Genomic DNA, 23,713 nt, shown 5'->3' with positions numbered 1-23,713 from the left:
AACATGGGGCAAAAAGCGGGTTTATACCCTGGACATATCACCAATTCATCACAGGGCAACTTTAGCTTGTCCAATTGAACTAATCCCCAAATCTGCTTGTTTTTGGACTGTGGGAGGAAACTGGAGAACCCGGAGAAAACCTACACATACACATGAGGAGAACATGTCTAATCTCCATGCAGAAAGTCACTTGTTCTCACTGTGTCCATCTCAGAATTCATTTTTTTAATTATGTTTCCCAAAACAAATGCACATGTTCTTAATCCCCCTCCCATAGAGATAAGTGCTGCCTCGGCTCTCATTTTATTTAAATGTCAATTTCCATATTTGTAGATCAAGTGAAAGACATTTCTTCAGTAAAATCATACATTTGACCTGTTGACCTTCTTGACTAGCCACATTCCAGCACATCATCTGACCTCGGTAACTCGGATAAGTTTTCGTTTGACCTCAAGCTACACCGCAGCCTTCTCGTGGAGCGATACCTTGGCACACTTAAGTAGCTCAACAGCTTTGTCGTGCAGCTCAAAACTAACAACAGGTCGACACAAACAATAAGAACCCAAAAGTAAACAGTAGAACCTGAAAGATCACTTGAAGTATGAATGGAAGTCAGTTGTGCAGCTTCAGTACATGTGGAGTGCAGTGATAATGTAATGTCAGTGTGTTGTCAAGCTCATTTTCCTATATTATAACATGTGTGGTCATAGATGTTTGCTCTCGCTCACTGTGACATGGTGGGTGCTGTGTTCGCTGCTCCAGGACTTCAGCTATTGTGTCCTAGTATCCTAGACGTATAGAAGGATGTGATGTTTGTCTGTGACGTGCGTGTCCCTGACTCAATGCAGGAAATTCTGCTGTGTGCTGCAGCCGCAGGATGCACAACCGGATACATTACAATAGAGCTGGAAAGTAGTCAGGCAAGTAAAAAAAGAAAAGAAAAAAAGTGTAAATCGCAGAAGCTGTTCCCTGTTTTTCATCGTTTCTAGGTTCAGGTAACAAACATGGTGTCGTCTAGTTTGTGTAAATAGAAACGATGGAACTGTAAACATCGTCTGGGTGGAGTCACAACAGCCTGCCGTTGTCTGCTGTATCGTTCTGATTTTACAACGCCTGTCATCAAGCGTATACGTAAATGTAATTGCACGCAAACGCAGGTGCACAAAAGTATGCATATATGAATGCATGCTCACAATAGAAAGCCTAGATGTATCCAAAGATATGATTTATTTAATTTTATTTGACATGGTCCCTAAACATGTTTGGAACCTGGTTGTCACCATGCAATATATAAACCATACATACACTCACAATCGTATGTCTGAAACCAGAGCTGTCCTCATCAGTAGATTGTCCACAAAGTGTTGTTTTTGTTTTTGTTTTTTTGCTTCTGTCCACATAGTGTTGTTTCTGCCTTTTGTCTTTGTTTTATCTTCTGTTCAATGTGTCAGCTGCCTAGGGACTACAGACGTAAAAATTAGCATTGTTGCTGTAATCTGGCATATTTACATCCTCACTTGTTGAAGATATTCATTAATATCCATTGTCCCTATCAAATAAAAATGAAATAATAAAAATATATAAACCACTTTTAAACAATCAAAGAGGCAAAGATAAAACAGTACTACAATCCACAGACACACACGGGGAGAATGAACTCCTTAATTACATAAACAAAACACCAGTCAAATCAGATACAAAAGCACACCTGCTGCTCAGTGTGTGAACTGAGGTCAGCGTCTATTCACAGCAAAGCAGCGCTAACGTTCAGCAGCCTCCAAATATCCGGTAAAACCAGAGGAGACACATTGTCATTACACTCAAACATCAGTTAATTAAAAAGATTAGTTCAGTACTTCCTGCAAGACAGAAGCACACACTCTGCCACTATAGTGAACTGAAATACACCAGACTCCTCTGTTAAATATTGAGATTTTAGAAATTGCTAAATGTTGGACAGAATATTTTCAGGATTGTTAAGTCTTTTTAACTGACGTTCACTTCGGTGGTCAAGCTCATGACTCTTCCAGTGACGACAGTCTCTGTCGACGTCACATTTTAGTATCAGCTCATCACGCTTGGAACCTCACCAGAGCAGGTACCAGGTACTATCACTAATGGAAAAGCAAACAAAAAATAACAAGTAGATTCGAGCAAAGCCGAACCAAGCCGTGCTAGAACTGTACAGTGGGAAAGCGCCGTAAAATAGACGTAAGTGTAGTGCTATTACATGATTTCTTTTTTCAAAACATTTGACTTATCTGCCTTAACCATGAGAGATGAAATGTCCTCAACCGAACTATGTCAAGGAGGGTAGTGATTAGGGTTGGGTACCGTTCATAATTGAACCGATACGTATCGGTACATGGAATTTGGTTCCAGTACCAAACGGTACCCTATTTTGGTACTTTTAAAGGTGCATTATGTAATAAATCTAAAGCAACTGGCCATAAAATCCCCCTAATATGTCACAGAGACTCAGGAATAATGCTCATATAACAAACTGAACTCACCAACAACAGTACATACAAAATATTTGCATTAAAAAAAATCTTTGTAAACTGCAAATCATGTTTTGGCATGTGGCGCCACCTACCGCCATCTACCAATCATTGCAGTCAGTAGAGTCTCAGCTGCCGAGCAACCACGGGTTGCCAGTTTTGTCAGAAAATGAAACCCAAAAGACATGTTTTTCATTTGTATGTTATTCCCACCTACTTATTCACTTAGTGAGTTAGATAATTACCTGAACGTGTCGATGAAGTTTATTCATCGCTCATTCTCACTCGAGTTAAAAAGTGGTACATTCTTCAGCTTTTAAATAAATCCTGTGTTTGATCGGGCCAGCTCGCTAGTATTGTTGACATGCTCGCGCCGTCTAGCGCTCACATTCTCGCGCTCTCACGCACTCTCCCAGACATTTCTAATATCAAAATTTGGCACAGATTCATTAAAAGTGAACCAATACTCGGTAGTAACGACGCAAATCGGTACCAAGTACAAAAAGTACCGGCTTTTGGTACCCAACCCTACTAGTGATGCTAGCAGTGTTTTGGTGACTGAAGTTACACACTGGAGCTTTAACTTTTATGCTTCTCACGTATAAATAGACAAGCGCAGTGAGAAACATAACGACTTTGGCGGAACTCCTGAGTTTAAACACAACCCGGGACCACTCCTCACCTTCATGCTGCTGTGTGTCCATACATTTCACACCGTCGAGAGCCTGTTTGTTTCACTGTTGTGGGTTTGTCTCACTCATGTGTTTATGTCTGCTCCTTTCTCCATCAGTGGAGTAATGATCTCTGACTTAACACCCACAGCCTCCTCTGAAAACACTCCACAGCGATCTGGGCCGCTGAGCCCCAGTGACGAGGGCTGAAACATGTACAGCATCTCCAAGAGACACAAAATGTTGTAGGAATACAGCCGCCTGAGGAATTTGTCATGGCCTCTCTAAGTGACAAATATAGAGGAGCCCAACTTCCCTTTCATCGACTGATAAGGGCGGCCCCTCACAGATTGTCAGTGATGACAGATTAAAGTAAAGAGTTCATTTAAAATCAAACACACGTTCTCCTCAGGTTTTCCAATCATATCCGTTAATTTCACAGCTGAATCACAGGTAGAGTAGGAGTTTATGGTCTATGTGCTACAGTTATGAGTCCAGTCCAAGTGCAGTGACGCACTCGTTTGTAACTGAGCTCATTCGTCATCCTCTTCCTCATCATCTCTGTAGGAAAGCCTGATTTCATCCCCTTGAAATCCGCTCAGACTTCCTCTATCTCTCTATCAAAATGATACGTTCTAGAAAATGTATTCTGCAGCTGCCGCTCTTCCCTTTTCCTTTGTTCCCACATCCTCTTCCTCCTCATCCTCAAGGAGAGATCCTTATCAGCAAAAATCCCCAAGTGCACGCTATAAACAAATGCTTTACTCATACTCTCCTTAGCCAGGGGAGAATTTACACAGCGGCATGTTCACAAAAACAACGCTAACGAGCATATTTATGTATATTTATTTATGTATATTTCACCATAAATGTAAAGGAAAAGTAGATGAAATGTTAAAGGATGAGTAAAGTTAACTCATAATGTTAGGTTAAGTTTTCAATTCATGGATTCCTAATGGAGGCATACATGTCTGCATTAAAGGTGCAGTGCGGACTAAAGCCTCACGTGAGAGGATAATTGGCCAGATTTCAATCCCGATCTAGTCCTTGCGACAATCATGGGTGCCTTCTGATTTTAGTCTGATTTGAACAGATTATTTGGCCAAATTATCCTTTAGTTTAGACAGGATTTTAATGTCTAAAATGTTTTTTTTTTATAGTCAACAGGGTTATATTCTTTAATACAGCACATATGACAAAATGTGGAGCAGCCCGTGATCATTTTCAAACTGGTCTTATTCTACACTCACTGGCTACTTTATTAGGTACATCTGTTCAAATGCTAATCACATGGCAACAACTCAGTGCATTTAGGCCCGTGCAGACATGGTCAATTGAGCATCATGGTCTGATTTTTTCAAAACCTGCTGAGACTTTCCAATACAACCTAACAACTGTCTGAAAAGAACAAAATATCCACTGAGCAACAGGATTCTGAGAGAAAATGCCTCCAGGGGAGAATGACCTCACTGGATCATAATAATAAGGCATTAGTCACCTTTAACAGAACAAATCACCAAACCTTCCAACTAAGGTGGTTCGAAGACTCCCTCTGAACGTGAAACGTGTTGAATCTTGAAGCAGATACAGTAGCAGAAGATCACCCAGGCTGCCTCTCTTTCCACTTCATCAGGTGTGTTCTATACCTAATAAAGTGGCCAGTGGGTGCACACTTGCACACTGTGACTGTATCATGCAAATAAGTTTCAGTTGGATTCAAGCCACTGTATTTACAGTCATTTAATTACCACTTTGTCTCTCTGTTTTAACAGGAACAATTCATTTAGACATTTGTGGTCGCACATAAATCATTGGTTTGATTCATACATTCCTGGAGACGTTTTATGGATGGGGGCTGGGTTCAAGCGCTGATTAATTTTCTCTTTCATAACCAAAACTGTCAGCCACAAAACCAAAAGTCTTATTTTTCTCTGTGGCCTCCAGGGGTTAAAGACTGCAGCGCTGAGTGCTGCCTTATGGTATGTAGTGCAGCAACTATCTATGAACTGTGTAAACATTCATTTTGATGTTTCAAATCCAACTGCTCCTCTGTATGCCTTGGGTGTTGCCTGGCAGGAACAATAAGGGATTGTCTTCATGTCATTTGAGCAACTGTGTTGCATCACTTCCTTTGCTTTAGTTACATCAGACTCCATTCTGATCAGCATATTTTCGGACTGAGTGTAGAGCAACCCTGAAAGAAAACACACTGTTATAGTTTCTCTATCTCTCTCCTTTCAAGGTTTAAGAAAACAGGTCTTATGTTGGAATCCCACATGGCCCTCCCACAACTTCAAAGCCAGGTTTTTCCACATCAACAATCACAATAAACCACAAAGTAAAGTTACATAACGGCACTTATGAATGAGTAATATCACTTTAGTCTGTGGCCATGGCTGCTGTGGAGTTTGTTAGTGTTGGCAGAGGACACGATGTCCTCAGGCTCTGGTTTTATCCTGGTCATCTTGTGATTCTCCGCTCCAGACATCACCTTGATCAAAGAATGACACTGCAGTCTTTCAAATAATCATCTGCTGCCACTGTTGTTTGCTCACATCTGCATCATAGTAAGAAATCTGCATAGAGTTTAAAAGATCACCTGAAGCTTGTGATTTTCATTTTTAAATGAACTGCAAATACCAAAAACGACGTCATATGTTTTCCGGGTTTCTTTGCTCCATGTAGCAAAGAAATCATTAAAACTAAATCAATTTGGTTTGTACTCGATTAACCAAGAAAATAATCGACAGATCGATTATGAAAATAATAACCGTTAGTTGCAGCCCTACCTGTATGCATCAGTACGGTTCGGTATCGTTTATTAATGTCTAGGTTCCAGAATTATTACAATACAGAGGCTACAGAGGTCTCCTTGTAATTTGTCCAACCAAAGAATTAACTTTAGGTTTTTAATTGATATATCTTGTTGCTTACATGTAACAGAAACTAAGAGTCTGGTACATCCCAGTCACCAAAAGCAGAGGTTCTCATTTTCTTCTTGGCCAAGGACCTTCTACAAGATAAATAATATTCCAGCAATACTTCCCCTTCTTTTGTTTTGTTTATTAATAATTGCTGATTTACAAATCTAAAAAGAATTCAAATAAAGTCATAACCCCATCTTATTACACAGTGGCATCTCTACTGATAGATAGATAGATAGATAGATAGATAGATAGATAGATAGATAGATAGATAGATAGATAGATAGATAGATAGATAGATAGATAGATAGATAGATAGATAGATAGATAATAATACCACAATATTTTTGATTCATGATGATATTATTTTTAGTATTATTATAAAATTGGGTATGGGAATCGGTATCGTCCAATATCTGTATTGGTCCGATACCGGTCAAAATCACTGGATCGAATATCGGACAGATAAAAATATAAAAACTGATACATTGCACAATTCCTATAAATCGCATGCGTCACTATGCACAGACTGTAAAAAAAAAGTTAAATTATATGTCTTTGAAATGTCTAACGCGAATGAATTAACAGCTTCACTGTTCATAACAAGGTTATTATAGTTAACGAAAAACTAACAAAATAACTGAAACTGAATCGTGTGTTTATAAAACTAAAATTGTAGCAAAAATGTGTTTAGTTTTTGTCTTTGTAAATTAATTTTATATTTAAGCCTTTTTGGTTCATATGAAGTGTATTTATTTATTATTAACACTAAAACACTTTATTTTATAATAATAATAAAAAACTAAGCCTTTACAAAGAAATAAAAACCAGCAAACCCCATAACTTTAACTTTATTAAGGAAATAACGAAAAAGAACTAATGAAAAATCCAAAGCTATTATAACCTTGGGTCATAAGTGGTCTAAATTGATTGTATCTGACTAATATCGGTATCGGTATATACTCAAGTTTGTGATATCGTTATCGGACAGAAATATCGTATCATGTCTCTCCCTTTAAAACAATAAAAGTTTTTTTTTTTTTTTTTTTTTTGATATGACTTATTGGCATGTCGCAATGCTAATAAAGACTTCCTGTCAATGAAGTTAAAGTTTTACAGAGCAGATAGCAGGATATGACTAACGTATGAATGGATATAAATATGTATACGTGTTGCGTTCACGGACCAGGGTAATCAATGAGGTCATGGTGTGTGTGTGTGTGTGTGTGCGTGTGCCCAATACACAGGTCAATGACAGCTGATATGGTTTCAGATAAGAAGTGTGCAGAGTTCAGCTGGGTGTCTCTCACACACACACACACACACACACACACACACACACACACACACAGAGAAAAAAAGAGAGGGAGAGAATGATACGTATTCAGCTACAGTTGAGGCGGAGCGACGTGTTTTTTTTTTTTTTCGCTCGACACCACTTTTCCTCTGACTGTATCTCCGTCTCTCTGACTCGTATCTCGCCAACAACATGCCTCAAGCATGACACTAAACTGGTTTAGCTGGGTGAAGGCAGGCGAAGGAGGACGGTAAAGGCGGCGTAACACAAAACTTGAGACGAGTCTCAGATGGAGCAGATACACGGCGAAACTGAGGAGGCAAACGCGGTGGAATAAGACAACATGACTGCGGTTAAGTTTGAACGACGAGTAAAGTGACGAGTAAACAGCAGCACGGTAAGTTTGGCCTGTAAACCGTTGTTATCGGGAAGTTTGGGAGACTTAGCATATGGACGCCGACTGTACGTGGTCTGCGTATTAACTTTTCTGACATGACATGTCCGTGTTGGTGGTGAAGTGAGAGCAGTTGACTCCGTAGAAGGTGTTTTTTTCCGCCGCGTTACACTGAGGGTGTTTTGTGTGTGTTTTCTTTGGACTGATATGTTCCCCTGTGGCGACATTCTTACATGTGGCTTTGCCCAAACTTGCACATATATATGCAGACTTTGGTTGTTTCGGTCAGAGGGAGGAGCCACACCCATAATCATCTATCCTCTGGTCAGATTCCATCTCCCTTCCTTCATTCTGAGCTAATTCTAGTCGGATTACTGTGAGATAATGGCGCTGTGTCTGATATCTGCAGATCCAGGACAGGAAGAGCTGACCTAGACTTTGAAAGGAGATACAGTTGTGCAACTAGTTGATATGGTTTGATTCATTTCAGTCAAGACCAATGATTGGGTTCAAGTGTTATGTACTGGTGTTTTCTAATGTATCACAGTTGGAACAAAGTATGCTCTTAAAGTTATTAGAGAGCTGGTTGGATTCACTTCAATTCATTCAAAATCAATAATTGGTTTCAGGCATATTGTATCAGTGAAACGGTTGAATTGACATCTTAATTTGGAGTTTGTATGGTGACACAGCTGCTTTGTGACGTGGTTGTGTTCACTTATACTGCAACTGTCTGTTTGTTTGTTTGTTTGTTTTTTCATATGTTGACAGAGGATCTTAAGTTGAACTGTGACTCAAAGGCTTAAAGGTAAAAAAAACATTTGGGTTTCTGAGAATAAGTCTTAGGGAAAGACTTTTATTTGTTTTTCTGATGTTCATAAGCATCTCAATTTGATCTCCAACTATGTATTTAAAGTTTTTCAAGAGGTGCAGACTTTTACCCAGGCTTTACCTGCGGGCCTTGTTTATGGAAGCCGCCATCTTGCGTCTACACGTTTCCACGCTGGAGCCCGAACACACTATCCAGTCTGTGTTTTCTGCATTTTAAAGCAGAAGTTTACTACAAAAACAAAACAACTGCATCCTCTCTGGTCCTCCATTTGTAACAATCTGCGCTCTCACATTAAGATGCCACTAATGGCGCTTTCCCACTATACAGTTGTAGGTCAGCTCGGCTCGACTCTACTCGGTTTGGTACTAGTGACTAATTAAACAGTTGTTATCTGTGAACTGAATCATTAGAATCAGTGAATTAAAAAGGATTAGTCCTGCACTTCCTGGATGACCGGAGTGCAGACAATTGCCGGCTTTAAACAGAAGTATTGGGATTGATGTATCGGCTCAGCTCGCCTGGAACCTTGCCAGAGCAGGTACTTAAAAACTACCAGGTGCCATCACTAATGGAAAAGCAAACAAAAGAATATTCTTATATAATGGACCTTTAAAGCTTTTTAGAGACACACAGCTGCAGAGTTGGGTGACAGATTCACTGAATTCAAAACCTGTCTTTGTATTCCATTATCTAATGCTGATGCAATTTGTCTTTCTGATGTTCATAAGTATCTGAAGCCATGAAGCCGTGACATGGTTGGATTCACTTATATTGTACTGGTGCAGCTGTTTTTCAGATGTTGACATATTAGTGTCTCGATTTAGCAAAAGCTAACAAAGAGAACCCACAGCGCAAAGTCAAACCAGTGATCATTGTTCCACGATCATGCAGTAAATCTGACTGGAAACCAGAGATGTCAGACCAGAGAAAGCTGTCAGAGAGTGCAAAAGTCCACCAAGGCTGCTCACTTTCCTACATCGTCAAAATGGAAGCGAGATCTTAGCTTTGATTTGAAAAGATAAGACTGATAGTGGTTAAGATGGAACATGAGTTAATGTGTTTTATTTTGCTCTCACCTTCCCTAGATTAGAGAATGGCGCGACGCTCTCAGTGTTCCTCTGCTGGGGACAACCCTCTGGACCCCAACTACCTCCCTCCTCACTATCGGGAAGATTACCGATTAGCTATTGATGCGCTTGTTGAGGAGGATTTGGAAGGATACTACAACTTCCTCCAAAAAGCAGATGTGGTGGATTTCCTATCAACGCCTGAGATTCAGTATATTCAGAACTTTATTCAAAGTCCTCATCAAAGCTACCACCCTGAGCAACAGTTTCAGGAGACTGACGGAGATGGCTCTTCAGACACTTACTGGCCAATTCTCTCTGACCAGGATGTACCGGGGTTGGACCTTGGTTGGCCTCAACTGCATCGCTTCATTGGGCCCACAGAGGTCACCACTTTGGTCAACCCCCCTGAGCCTGACATGCCAAGTATCAAGGAGCAGGCTCGGAGACTTATCAAGAATGCTCAGCAGGTCAGCCTTTCTCTTGCTTTATAAAGGTGTATGTCGTGCCAAAGTTGATTTGTCAAAGTCACAATGTCCTGACAGTTTTGTCAACACATGTTTTTGTGTTGCTTTCATCTCCTCAGGTCATTGCCATAGTGATGGACATGTTTACTGATGTTGACATATTTGCGGATATACTCAATGCTGCCATGAGGAGTGTCGCTGTCTACATCCTTTTAGACGAGCAGAACACGGATCACTTTCTCAACATGGTGTCCAACTGCAGGGTCAATCTACAGAGCATTCAAGTGAGTTTATCAAGTCACTTCTACATTTGAGTGCGGATACGAAGCAGTTAAAAACTGTATTATTAAAAAAATAGACAAACACCATGCAAAAACTAGAAAAGTGCTTCTCATCAACCAACACACACAGTCTCAGATACATTTTGGGGAAAATTTGAATGTCTCAAAATCCAGTGATATTCTATATTTGATTGAATTTTCACTTAGTTTGCATACACAGAGTTGCTGCTGCAAAATGTTGACCTCAGCACCAATTTCATAGTATAATTAGTATTTGCTAAAACCTGTGCCCAAATACCACAGAGAATTGCTTTTTAAAGTTAAAATTTGGCAGTTATACAATAGTTTTGTATATCTTTGGTTGGAATCAGTGGGCCTTGAGTCACAGACAGAAATGGAGAAGTCACAAAGTGTTTAAACACGTGAGGTCTTTTTACACCAACATAAATAGGGACTATTCTGTTAACCTTATAATTTAAAAGTCTAGCTTCCTCAGTATTAGTTGAACGAGTCTAGAGAAGCATTCTTCTGTAGGTACACATTCTCTGTTAATAGAAGTGACGTCATTTCATAATACAAACTTGTTTTCTTTGCAAACATCACGTGGCTGACTAGGACTTCTGATTTTACGATTAGAAATGTATTATACACTAGCATTATCAAATAACTGAACTAATGCAAACATCCCTATTGCTTTATCCTGCACTGATCTGGCATGTTATTGTATAATTAGTATTAGTATGTTGCACTATACGTTTGCTTTTACTTTCTATGCTTTGTGCTGCTTGTGTACGCTTGGAATGTGTTTCTTGTTTTGTTTTGTGTTTTGTTTTTTGCCTGTTCAGGTAAAATGCAGCCTTTTGGACAAAATAATAATTTAGTTAAGTTTAGTTTAGTTAATTTATTGTCCCTGAATTATACAGAGAATATACTGAAGTATTTATTCAATAACAGAAATAACAGCATATAAATATTACATAGAACTTCATGTCAAATGTGGCAATGCTGATGCAATACTGCCACCTAGTTTGATTTGCAATTAAAACACTAACAACACTTCATTTACTAATTGTTCTTCATTGTTCATGATATTATTATAACATTATATTTGGATGGTTTGATGTGTGTCTTGCAGTTTTTACGTGTGAGAACAGTGTCGGGCATCACGTACCACTGCCGCTCAGGGAAATCCTTTAAAGGTCAGATGATGGATCGCTTCTTGCTGACAGACTGCAGAGCTGTGCTTAGTGGAAACTACAGGTGCAGCCATTGAAAGACACACCTATGAACTCAATACCACATGAACGAACATATGACACACACACAATCATACCAACATTTGTTTAATTTGCATCTGTTTGTTGCAAGTATTTTGTTAATTAATTACCACTTTTATTTGTGCCAATTTTTTCAAGCTTCATGTGGTCGTTTGAGAAGCTCCACCGCTGCATGGCACACCTATTTCTAGGACAGCTTGTCTCAACCTTTGACGAAGAGTTTCGGATTCTTTTTGCTCAGTCCCAGCCCCTGATGCTTGAAAATACGCTTGCTCCAATCGACGATTTTGGCCCATTACAAAAGAGGCAATACCCAAGTGAAAGAACTCCTCTGTTCAGAGAGCCCAGAAAATTTCTACCACTGGATTCAGAGGAGAGGATGAGACAGTCCTATGATGAACGAATGGATGTGGACTGGAGAATGATGCCTCTTAAAAGGCAAGAACCCCAGCACAGCCCTGCAGATGTTTATAAGAGGTTTCCCTCCCCACAGCCTCGAATGGATTCATCTCATGATCAGGGCCCCTACCGAGTGTCAATGTTAGAAAATCCTGCATTCAAACGCCATAGTTATGCTGAAGGTGTTCAAAGTCGATATTCTTATCCACATTCACAGCCACAGGGAATGCCAGAGCCTGAGATCCAGGGAAGGCAGTTTAACAGGGGACAGCAGACCTTTCCAGGGCCTGTCCAAGGACCAGAAGCAGATTACAGTGGCTATGAAAAGTTCTGGAATCAAGACTTCCAATCAGATCAGTACTCTGAATCTGGTTTACCGCAAGAGATGCAACCACCTGATAACTTTGACCCTGTGCTTAATTATTTATCATCTACTAGAAATGTTGACTTTCATCAGAGCTCAGAGAAATTAGTGCCTGAGCCAGATTTGCCATTTAGTTCACCTCAGCCTAAAAGGCAGAGCATGGGCTCATATCCTTGTCAGACCTCTCCCACACCCTCAAATACAACCGAGCAAAAGCTGATTCTCCAGGAGTCTAACGCTGACCGTAAGGATCCTACGGTGAAACGAGGTCTAAGAAACTGGAGGATTAGCTCATACCTCAGTACATATGATAATCCAGGAGATGAAGGCCTGCCATTGGCAACAAGTCAGGGACCAGACCCCTTTGAAGAGCCTTCAAATCCTTTACAGCAAACAGCACCAGGAATAGATTTGTCATTTCCTAAAATTCCAAATGTAAGAGAATTTAAGATTCCTGCGGTACCAAGGGTGAGTCAAATGCCAAGTTACACCAAAAACACTGTGCGAGAGAAGCCAAAGAAATTGCCTGATGAACCTATTGCAGTGGCATCAGAAGCCAACACAACACCAACACCTTCCGAATCATCATCTACAACTGAAGGAGAAAAGGCAGAGGAAGCAGAACAAAAGGAGCCAAAAACCACTACTCTTCTAAGGGATGAGTCATTCAGAAGAAAGTTCAATGCTACGCCACGAGGCTCTAGGTTAAGATCATCTTTGATATTCAGCTCTCTTGATCAGCAGCCTTCTTCCCAAGATACCAAAACTGCTGGACAACAAGATGAAGAAAATGAAAAAAATGAAGCAGAACAGACAAAACTACCTTTTGTTTTAGGACAAAGGAGATCTACTCCACGAGAACCTTTTGAATGGAGCCGTTACATCAAGTCAACAACTTTTGATAACTCAACTATAGAGACACCCAAGCCAAATGATGAGAACAGTAAAGAAGCAAATGTCAATCAATCAAAGGTAGAAAAGTCAAAGGATATTTCCGATAACAGTACAGTAGATAAAGTGGAGTCACTGAAACCATCGGACGTAGAGCAAGCAAATTCTTCACCATCAAAACCACAAACTAGGCCATCTGAAACTAATCTACCCAAAACTGATCAGCAAGTAAAAGCACCAACATCTTTGTGCGCTACTCCGTCATATGTAGATATGAATGATCCTGATAACAGGCTCATGTTTTTTAAAGACCTTGCAGCAAAACGTAAAGCTGCTAAGGCTGCAGAAGCCGAAAAGAACACAGACAAGGCTCAGGTGAAACCCACGGATCTGACAACTAGTACCACTCTTAAGGATGAAACCAATACAAAAAACGCCTTAGAGAAGACAGCTAATACTTCACAATCAGAGGGTCTCTCTGAAAAACATGTTACTACAAGTGGTGCAGGAAAAACTAACATTTCTGCCGTTTCAGAGAAGAAAGAGCTGGAAATCAGCCAACCAACAAAAGATTTACCCATTTCTGCAGAGACAGAACCACCTTCACATGAAGCTCTTAAAGTTGTAAAGCTGTCAAAACCTGCTGTAAAAGAGAGTAGCCTTTCTCATCCACCAACATCAACAAATACTACTCCTGCCAAGGTTCCATCTCCTGAACAAGGTCCACATGAAAGTGAAACCTCCAAGCAGTGCAGTATTTCCAAAAATGATGCCATTACCTCCCAAAGCTGTAAAGAGGAACTGACTAAAATGTCCTCTGTTTCAGAGGAGCTGGAAACCAGCCAACCAACAACATATTTGCCTGTTGTGACTAAAACAGAACCTCCTGAACCTGAACCTCTTAAAGACTTAATGCTGTCCAAACCTGCTGTAAAAGAGAGTAGCCTTACTCATCAACTGACATCAACAAATGCCACCCCTGTTAGTGTTCCATCTCCCAAACAAGGTTCAAATGAAAGTCAACTCCCCAAGCAAGATGGTCGTGTCAAAACTGACTCAAAGAATGAGCTGGAAATCAGCCAACCAAAATCATCTTTGTCCATTTCTGCAGAAAGAGAACCAGCTTCACATGAAACTATTCAAGACTTAAAGCTCTCTAAACCTGTTGTTAAAGATAATTGCATTAGTCCATCATCTACCCCTGCTAATGTTCCATCTCCTCAACAAGGTCCAAATGAAAGTGACATGCCTAAGCAGGACAGTCTTGTCAAAAGTGATGCCAGTACCTCCCAAAGCTGTAAAGAGGAACAGACTAAGATTTCCACTGACCTAGAGAAGGTTCTGAAAATCAGCCAACCAACAACATCTTTGCCCATTTCTGCAGAAACAGAACCTCCTCAACCTGAACCTCTTAAAGACTTAATGCTGTCCAAACCTGCTGTAAAAGAGAGTAGCCTTACTCATGCATCGATATCAACAAATGCTACCCCTGCTAATGTTCCATCTCCTGAACAAGGTCCAAATGGAAGTAAAATCCCCAAGCAGGACAGTCTTTTCAAAAATGATGACAGTACATCCCAAAGCTGTAAAGAGGAACAGAGCAAAATTTCAACTGACTCAGAGAAGAAGCAGGAAATCAGCCAACCAAAAACATGTTTGCCTGTTGCTGTAGAAACAGAACCCCCTCAACCTGAACCTATTAAAGACTTAATGCTGTCCAAACCTGTTGTAAAAGAGAATAGCCTTACTGATCCATCGACATCAACAAACGCTACCCCTGCTAATGTTCCATCTCCTGAACAAAGTTCAAATGAAAGTCAAATCCCCAAGCAGGACAGTCTTTTCAAAATTGAGTCAGAGAAGGAGCTGGAAATCAGCCAACCAACAACATCTATGCCCATTTCTACAGAAAGAGAACCACCTTCACACGAAACTCTTCAAGACTTAAAGCTCTCAATAACTGCTGTAAAAGATAGTTGCATTAGTCCAACATCTACTCATGGCAATGGTCCATCCCCTGAACGAGATTCAAATGAAAGTGATATCCCCAACTGTGATCCTACCTCACAGGAGTCCAGTTCTCTCACCCCCAGCTCACTGGATGAACCACTCAATTCTGCATCTGCTCCTTTGGATTCTAACAACCAAAAAGCTGAATCAGCTGAGTCCCAAACTGTAATCACTGAACCTGCACCACGAGCTGAAAAACAGAATGGATCAGAATTGACTTCTTCTAACACATCAATTCAAAGATCCTCACATTCTGGTTCACAGATCATTCCAAGTCTTCCAACCTCTTGCTCTGCTCCTCAGTCTTCACCTAAAGATACTCTATGTTCTAACGCAGAAGAGTCCAGTTCAGCCTCCAGTATATTGTCACCAAGTTCTGATAAAATAGAGGCACTTGAACCTGTCAGCTGCTCGCCACCTGAGTCCGCCCAAACAGCTAATGAAACGAGTAAGGAATTAACAGAATCTGAGTCTACTCAGGTTTGTCTACAGCCTGATTCCAAGTTGACGTCATCTGAGATCCCTTCAGTAGTCGACTCTGCAAAAGTGGAGTCTGATATCACTCCTGACACATGCACAACCGTGCCAGAACCAAACAAAGTGTCATTACATTCCACCACTAAGACAAACTCCAGTGAATCTGAGGTTGTGAAATCTGATATCAAGTCTCCGGATCCTAGCCCTACGTCACCCATCAAGTCTGAGTTTCCTCATGTATCTAATCTGGAAACTTCTACTTCCAGACCTGATCAAATTGAGACCAGTACTATCCACCTCCCATCAGAAACATCTTCTACTGCCAATTCGGACATTTCTGCTAATGCTTCCCAGTCCACAGCAAATGCATCTCCACAAGATAGTCAGAAACAAGCAACTCGTCCGTCCGTACTTAACCTGACAGGATTTGTCAGTCCTGCTCCTGTTGAAACAGTACCCCGCTCTTCTCCTGTAACTGAGTCAGATGGATCAGTTTTGTCCCCTGAGGCAAGAAAAACAGAAACAAACATGTCCACATCATGCAGTCCTTCACATACACCCTCTCTTCCCAAGCAAATCACAGCAGACTCAAATGAAACTACACCCCCCCTCCCCTCAACAGAAACTTCTCACCCAACTGAGCCTACCTCAAAAATCCCAACAGAGCCAGAGCAAACACCTGAATGTGTGACCTCGGAAAGCCATGCTCCAGAGCCATCTGATCCTGCTGAAAAAAGTCACAAAGACCAACAAAGGTCTGACTCTGGTGATAAAAAACCTGAGGACACAAATAAGGAAATGAATGCTACAACACAGGAATCTGTCATAAGTGAAAAAAAAAATGGCCAAGTAAAGGCAAATAACTGCTCAGAGAAAGCAGGGATTGGATCAAATCAAGTCATTTCTGCGTCGTCACAGTCCAAGCAGCCAAAAGCGAGCCAGTCTCGTTACCAGTCATCAACAGCCAACGTGCTCTCAAGCAGCAACCTTAGAGATGATACTAAGCTGCTGCTAGGCCAGATTTCTGCTAATAGCCAGAGTAGGAACGAGGCCACCAAAGAATCTCCTGTCACCGACGATGAGAAAGAAGACAAAGCTGACAAAGATGCCAAAAGGGAAGCAGAAAGACAGATGGGGACGTTTGGGAAAGGACAGCCTAAATCGACGCAAGAGAGGGAGAAGCTGCTCGAGAGGATCCAGAGCATGAGGAAGGAGAGGAAAGTTTACAGTCGATTTGAGGTACGAGTACATATAACACCACTGTTCTAGCGCCCATTTATATGTACATTTAGTTGCCTCTGTGTTTAATCATGTTGTGTCTCTGCTTCTTTCCTAGATGGCACCTTAACTGATATTCAAGGAAAGAGAAGGCAGAATGTTTACAGGAAGTGTAAAAAGAACGTGAACTTGTTGAAAAGTTTAATTGAGGAGCAACAACTTTGTGTCTTAAAACTCAAACTTACAAATGGTGAATCTCACACAGAAGAATACAAACTGGCTGTCACTAAGGTTTACCAAAGGGCTTCTTCCTGTGGGTGAATAACCAAAGCACATGGACTGAGAATATGTGTGTGATCAAACGGTTTACGGACTGCATGGGTAAAGTGCAATGTGTGCAATGGTTTTTTATGATCTTGCCTGTCCTTACCCTTTTTGCAGCACTGACGCTCAGTGCGTTTACATGCACCGTTTAATCGAGCTAAGGCCGTAGTCTGACTAAGAGCCCGAGTGTACATGCGGAGGAGAAAATTGATTTATTAGCTGTGTACGCCTGACTCCGCCTCCGTGGGTAGAGCTGTGTCAACTCTATAAGCTAGTGTGTATTGCATCTTCCTGTTTCCTGTTGACCTTGAAGTCACAGAAAAACAAACAGAAAAACAAACAGCAAATGGACGGTGAAATAGATCGTGCTGTGGCTGTGTATGTTTCGTACCTGCTGTACATGTTAATTGTTATACAAATTAGATGGAGCATGGCTCTTGTGGTTGCTGTGTTGTCCGAAGAAAGACGCCGCTGTATGATTTCCGGCAACAGTTTATACATCGTCTCTTTCTACTTCGTAGAATGCCAAGTCCGACCCCAGTCTGACTAAAGGCCACATTATACTTCTCCGACTGCGTAATGCGTTATCAGACTGCGTAACCACAGAGACCCATCGAGCCTTCATACTTCTCCGCCGTGGTGACGGATACGCACTGCAATTTCCCGCCAGATCAGTAGGGATCGCTACGCAAGGTTGTTGTGCTTTTGGCTACACTGAGCAATGGCGTCCGAGAGAGAAAGTTTTTGTTGCAGCGGAATAACAGTGGCTGTTTCTCACTTTTCTGTGTCCTGGAATGCAGTTTTAAGATAATTTGAGGTGAGAAATTAGCCATTTAGAGTCTAAGCATGTGGTTTGTGTATTAAGATATGACGTATTTATAGTTTGGCAGCGACGTTGTCGGCGGTGATCAGCTCCGCCTCTGTGGACGCTCGGTGCGCACTGCGGCCGGCACAGAGCTCGGCCTGTCCTGAGGACCAATCGCAGCCCTTGCCGTCTCCGTTGTCCCTTTGACGGAGTGACGGACACTTAAACAATATTTTGTGTAGCCGGACACGACACAGAGGCTCTGCGACAGCCTATCCGTCAACGCAGAGGGCTGCGTAACCTACGTAGAGCACTTTACGCAGGAGTATAAATTGGGCTAAAGTGTTTACATGCAGGGGTAATGGAACTATGAATCACATTATCCAGGTATGTTAGTCCAATTAAGAATAGCTCAGTTTTAGTCAGTCTATCTAGTTTACATGACATTAAGAAAACAGATTTACTGTCTTAGTCCTACGAAAATCGTGCTTTTAACGTGCATGTAAACACACTGAGTGATGTCAGCTGTCAAAATGTGCTAAAGTATGACACGATCTTCAGTCGTGTGCTCATAAAACTGAAATATACTTTTGTTTGTATCTCAATCTTAAATAATATGTATTTGTGGCTCTGTGGATGTATAACCATGCAAGGTTATTGTTCTGATGTTAATAAAACATTGTTTTACCTATTTGTAAGAAGAAAAAACAGTGAAAAACACAAGATTGCAACAGAATACCAGCCTTTACATGATGTGTCACGTGTAAAATCCTCACATACCATACAGTATGGAATGCTTCTATTCTACAGAGCATTTAACTAATTTGAGGTTTAATGTCAGTCTTAGTTGCTGTACTGTTTGTCTTAAAGGGTCTTTTCACCCAAATCAAGTGTTTAAAAGCAGATTATTTGTACGTTATTTGTGAAACAAACAAGTATAAACATGTTGCTTTTTTTTGTTTGTGAATGTCACCTTTCGCCATGTACATCTGAAGCTACCTCATAGATGAGGTTATATTTTGTAATATGCCACAGCCAATCCTTTATTAACTTTGAATCTTTGTTAACCTGTCTGTCTAACCATGTAATTTAAAAAAAAAAAAAAAAAAATCTGAAAACTACAAAGAATTTGAAGAACTGTATGTAGAGCACAACTGTTACACACTTTATGAAATAGGATGTTTTAATTTGTAAATAAAATGTCTTAGTAATGTTTTTCTGGCTCCTGTGTGCCCAATATTGCAAATTGTATGCATCCACCTTCTACTGCTTTATCTGTAGACGATTAATATCAACAGTAAAACTTGCCTATGATCTCTGGCACAAATAATGTATCAAAGGCAGCAACGTGATGTAAAGTATTGCTGTTCTGTGGACAGAAGTTTCCATATCTGCACGAATATTAACATTTTTTCCCCAGATTTCAGTGATTACTAGCTCACTGTGACCTGACACAATTTTAAGTATAATCAAGTATAATCTTAAGTGCAATATTTATTCTGTTCAATAACAATTCTGGATCTCTGACATAATTGAAGGTCAGTGTGATTTCCTGATTTATTTGATACAAATCCTTTGGCTTTCCCACACACGCATATGTAACAGCTCGTGTTACATTGTTATAAAATACATATAATGTATCTCGATGACCAGGTTATTATGACTTTCAGTTCAGGAATTTCCTGCATTTCACAAGCTGTGTTGATGTCCTTTCTCTAGCTCCACCTTCAGGACAAAAATAAGAATGAATAAATGTAAAAATAAATCTTAACATTTCAATGAACGGTATATTGCCTTAACTTTGTCTTAATCCTGTATCTGGTAAGGACTTTCTGATGGGAAAATTTAGCTTAATCCCACTCACTTCTTATATGCCACAGGATTTATTTACATAAACATGATTTGCTCACTTTGTCTTTATGTCTTGCAAAACACCATAAGAGCGACTAAGCCCCCACTGTGAATGAGAGTCACATGCTGGAGTACGTCGGCAAAGAACGAAAGACCCCAGTGCTTCATGAGGAACAGTGGGCTCCTTGTCTCAAAATGTCTTGATAAGCTGCGTTACAGTAATCTTCAAAGAACCATGGAACTCTTACGCTTGAGTTCCTTCAGTCTGAAGGTATTGTAAAGACAGGTTTTTTTTCACTGTTTATTTTTCTTGTCTATAGAAACAAAAAGCTCAAAATGACTTCAACTGTGAGTAGAGTGTACCACATCTTAGCGTTCATCTGGTACACTTTTGTAATGAAGAGTCTGGCTGCTAAGGATGGAGAGGAGTTACCACCGGGTATCTTTGCCTATGGAGGACCCTGGAAGTACCTTACTTTTTTAAATTTGGTGAGTACATTACCTGGTTTTACTTTGTTATAATGGTGCATTTTGTCGGTCTAAACAAAAATGTTGCTTGCGTCTCAGGTTGTGCAGTTTCTATTCTTTGGACTGGCAGCACTACATGATCTACAGCCTGGTGACCAATCTGAGAGCACTCTGAACAAATGTAAAGACTTCCTCTTCTCTGTCTTTGTCGTCCCCGTGGGCATGGTGAGAAACACAAAGTGATCTTTTCAACTTTTTCGTTTCATTATTATGCATTAATAACTCTTTTAACTTTTGTTCAGTTTGTGGTTCTACTTTTCTGGACTATCTTTACCTACGACAGAGAGTTAATCTACCCGGCAACTATTGACACCTTCTTCCATCCCTGGATGAACCATGCTATGGTATGTAAAACATTTTTTAAGACCTTGTGAACAAAAATGTTAAAATGTTAATAAGTTAAAGGTGCATTATGTAATACATCTAAAGAAACTGGCCATCAAATCCTCCTAATATGTCACAGAGACTCAGGAATAATGTTCATATAACAAACTGAACTCACCAACAACAACAGTACAGCCAAAATATTTGCATTAATAAAATATTTTGCAGACTGCAAATCATGTTTATGTTTTGAAATCATGTTTTGGCATGTGGCGCCACCTACCGCCGTCTACCAATCATTGCAGTCAGTAGAGTCTCACGGGTTGCCAGTAACGTCAGAAAATTAAACCCAAAACACATTCTTACATATGGCGCCTTTAATTCTACAATGTTTTTTTTTTCAGCACACATTGGTTCTGCCTCTTTTACTTGGAGAGGTGCTGGTGCAGCCCCACGTCTACCCGGAGACGAAACATGCCCTGGGAGCATTAGGAGTTGTGGGCTTGGCTTACTTGTTCTGGTATGTGATAAAGTCAACTCAGCACACAATTATAAAACTCTGTCTGTATTCAAATCCAGTATTTTTCATCTTCATCTAAAAGCACGGCAGACAGCGTGTCTGTGCTCCTGCTGTGGCAAGTTCAGACACACAAAACAGCTCAAGGGTGAAAGCATCAAAGTGAATTTTCACGATGTCAGATGTGCAAACTCTATATTTACTGTAGACATATAACAGCAGTCTGTCGGTGGAGAGAGTCATTGAATACTAGCGCTGTGAGAGGACAGTAGAAGATGATTGTGTCATCGTGTTCTGCAGGATTTTGTGGGTGTACTTGTCAGTGGGACTTTGGGTCTATCCCCTCCTTGGACACTTCAGCACGTCTTGTCTGGTGGCCTTCTTCTTTTTGAACATGTCCATGGTGACCTTGTTCTACCTGCTGGGGAAGAGTCTCAACAGCCTCGTATGGAGTAAGTGACGTCAACACGCGTAATATTATAAATCAAGTCAAACGACTGAATTTGACTTAACGCGCCTCTGATTTCTTTTTCTCTCTGTCTTGTCTCGTCTTGTCTTGTGTTGTCTTCTTTAGGGAAACACATGAACAAAGCAGCGAAAACAAAGTGACTCTGACTTTATAGATAGAAATGGTTACACAGATGTAATACACCTGGAAGTGAGACAATGTCATTTTGAAAATAGAAATGAAACACCCTCATATTAGTAATAAAACACATCATCATCTTTATTTAGAGGCATTTTGCGCCTGATACAGCCATTGTAACAATTGTCATTACTGTATAACACATTGCTGCTGAATCCCCTCAATGGTCTTTGTTAAATACTAGTTAGTTTACTGTGGCCACAGTAGCAGCAGTTACATTGCCCCACTCTGGTGTTAAATGCTTTCTGTTAATCTGTTAATACATGTTAAATATTACTATACAAGCTCAAAGACGGGCTCTTTTTTTTTTTTTTACAATATAAAAGACACACATTACACATTGTTTAAACATCACAACAGACCCAGTTGGGCTGGTGTTACTGACGACTGCACTAGAAATGTTTTGGCTTTCAAAAACAACATGATAAATATAATAAATCAGATGTTTTCTCTCTCTCTCTCTCTCTCTCTCTTTTTTTCCTCATTCACTTATGTTAAGTAAGGCAAAGAGAAAATGATATTCCCATTCCGTTACTCCTGCCATATCTGACCAGAATAAAGTGCATATTGTCCATACACCATGATGAATAGTGGCACATCTGAAGGTTGAGCTAACAGGAAGAGTTCAACCACATCCATGACTCGATCCATGACTCAAAGCTGCACAGCGTTGACTTGATATCTTCCAGGTCATGTCCACGCTGAGGAATCCCAGGAATCCCCTGTTTTCTTTTTCTTTGCCTCTTTCTTTGTTGAAAAGCGAATCAACGAGTTTGTAAGTCTCTGAAGCCTTTCAGGTGGTGGAGGTAGTTCGGGTCAGCGTCCACCAGTCCGACTGAGAGGATCTTGGCCAGTAAATGCACATCCTCTTCACTCAGATCCTTCATCTGTGACAGAGAGGAAAGTCAGATATTAATATGTTTCATTATTTATTATCTATCAGGTTAATTGTAGTAGTGGGTTGTGTGTAGCTCACCATCTTGGTGGTGGTGGTGGTGGACTCATGCTGTTGTGATTTTTTAAATTGACTTCCCTGTCAAAGACAATAAACCAGGTCAGAAAAATCTCTTTGCTTCCTTTTTCCTTCTTCCTTCTGCCGCTCACCTGCTCTAGTATTTGCAGTGATTGTCTGCCTGTTTTAGTCAAGGTGACTTCCATTCTTTGTCCATTTTACTTATAGAATTTGACACTTTTCAACATTTGCTCACCTCTTTAAGTCCCTTTGAAAGCCACACTATGACAAAGAGAAGGCCAGCAACGATCTGAGCATTAGAAACAACACAGTCAGTCCACATTCTTCATGACACAAACACTCTGCTTCACTAACAGATATTCTCAGATAAAAGACTCTGAACATTCTGTGTAAAGATGTTTTTACTTACTCCCAGCAGTTCCAGCATGTTTGATCCTCCTGGCTCTGTCTTGGCTTATGCGCTGATTTCTTTCTTAATATGAACCAAGTGAGCTCCTGTGGCTCCGAGAGGCCAGCTCACTGTGCGTAAATCCACAAGAGAACACGCCCGCATAGAACCAGCACAACAGGATTCACTGCATTTTCACGGGGCAGCTGCTGAATAACATGACCTGTTAATCATGCAGCGATGAACGCATTGATATGCAAGTGTCTGCGTAATAAGGGTTGTTTTGG

The 23,713-nt window shown here is 40.5% G+C and overlaps 2 protein-coding genes across 2 annotated transcripts; both read left to right on the top strand.

Annotated features, from left to right (window-relative positions):
- Positions 1-7,709: 7,709 nt before the first annotated feature.
- On the top strand, positions 7,710-19,354 carry fam83ha (family with sequence similarity 83 member Ha). Its single transcript, XM_083898191.1, has 8 exons — positions 7,710-7,790; positions 9,705-10,156; positions 10,273-10,437; positions 11,570-11,694; positions 11,850-13,845; positions 14,623-14,881; positions 15,392-17,091; positions 17,189-19,354. The coding sequence occupies exons 2-8, from the start codon at positions 9,713-9,715 to the stop codon at positions 17,198-17,200; spliced, it is 4,701 nt and encodes a 1,566-aa protein (XP_083754317.1). The 5' UTR covers positions 7,710-7,790; positions 9,705-9,712; the 3' UTR covers positions 17,201-19,354.
- A 1,032-nt stretch (positions 19,355-20,386) lies between these two features.
- On the top strand, positions 20,387-21,879 carry LOC310933654 (androgen-dependent TFPI-regulating protein; the record flags this gene model as incomplete). Its single annotated transcript, XM_083897189.1, has 5 exons — positions 20,387-20,539; positions 20,618-20,743; positions 20,821-20,922; positions 21,307-21,422; positions 21,720-21,879. The coding sequence occupies 5 exons, from the start codon at positions 20,387-20,389 to the stop codon at positions 21,877-21,879; spliced, it is 657 nt and encodes a 218-aa protein (XP_083753315.1).
- Positions 21,880-23,713: the final 1,834 nt, after the last annotated feature.

The sequence above is a fragment of the Microchirus variegatus genome (genome assembly GCF_963457635.1).
Source record: "Microchirus variegatus genome assembly, chromosome: 11".
Classification (NCBI taxonomy): Eukaryota; Metazoa; Chordata; class Actinopteri; order Pleuronectiformes; family Soleidae; genus Microchirus; species Microchirus variegatus.
The sequence above is the reverse complement of the archived record's forward strand: the minus strand, read 5'-3'. Positions and strand labels throughout refer to the sequence as shown.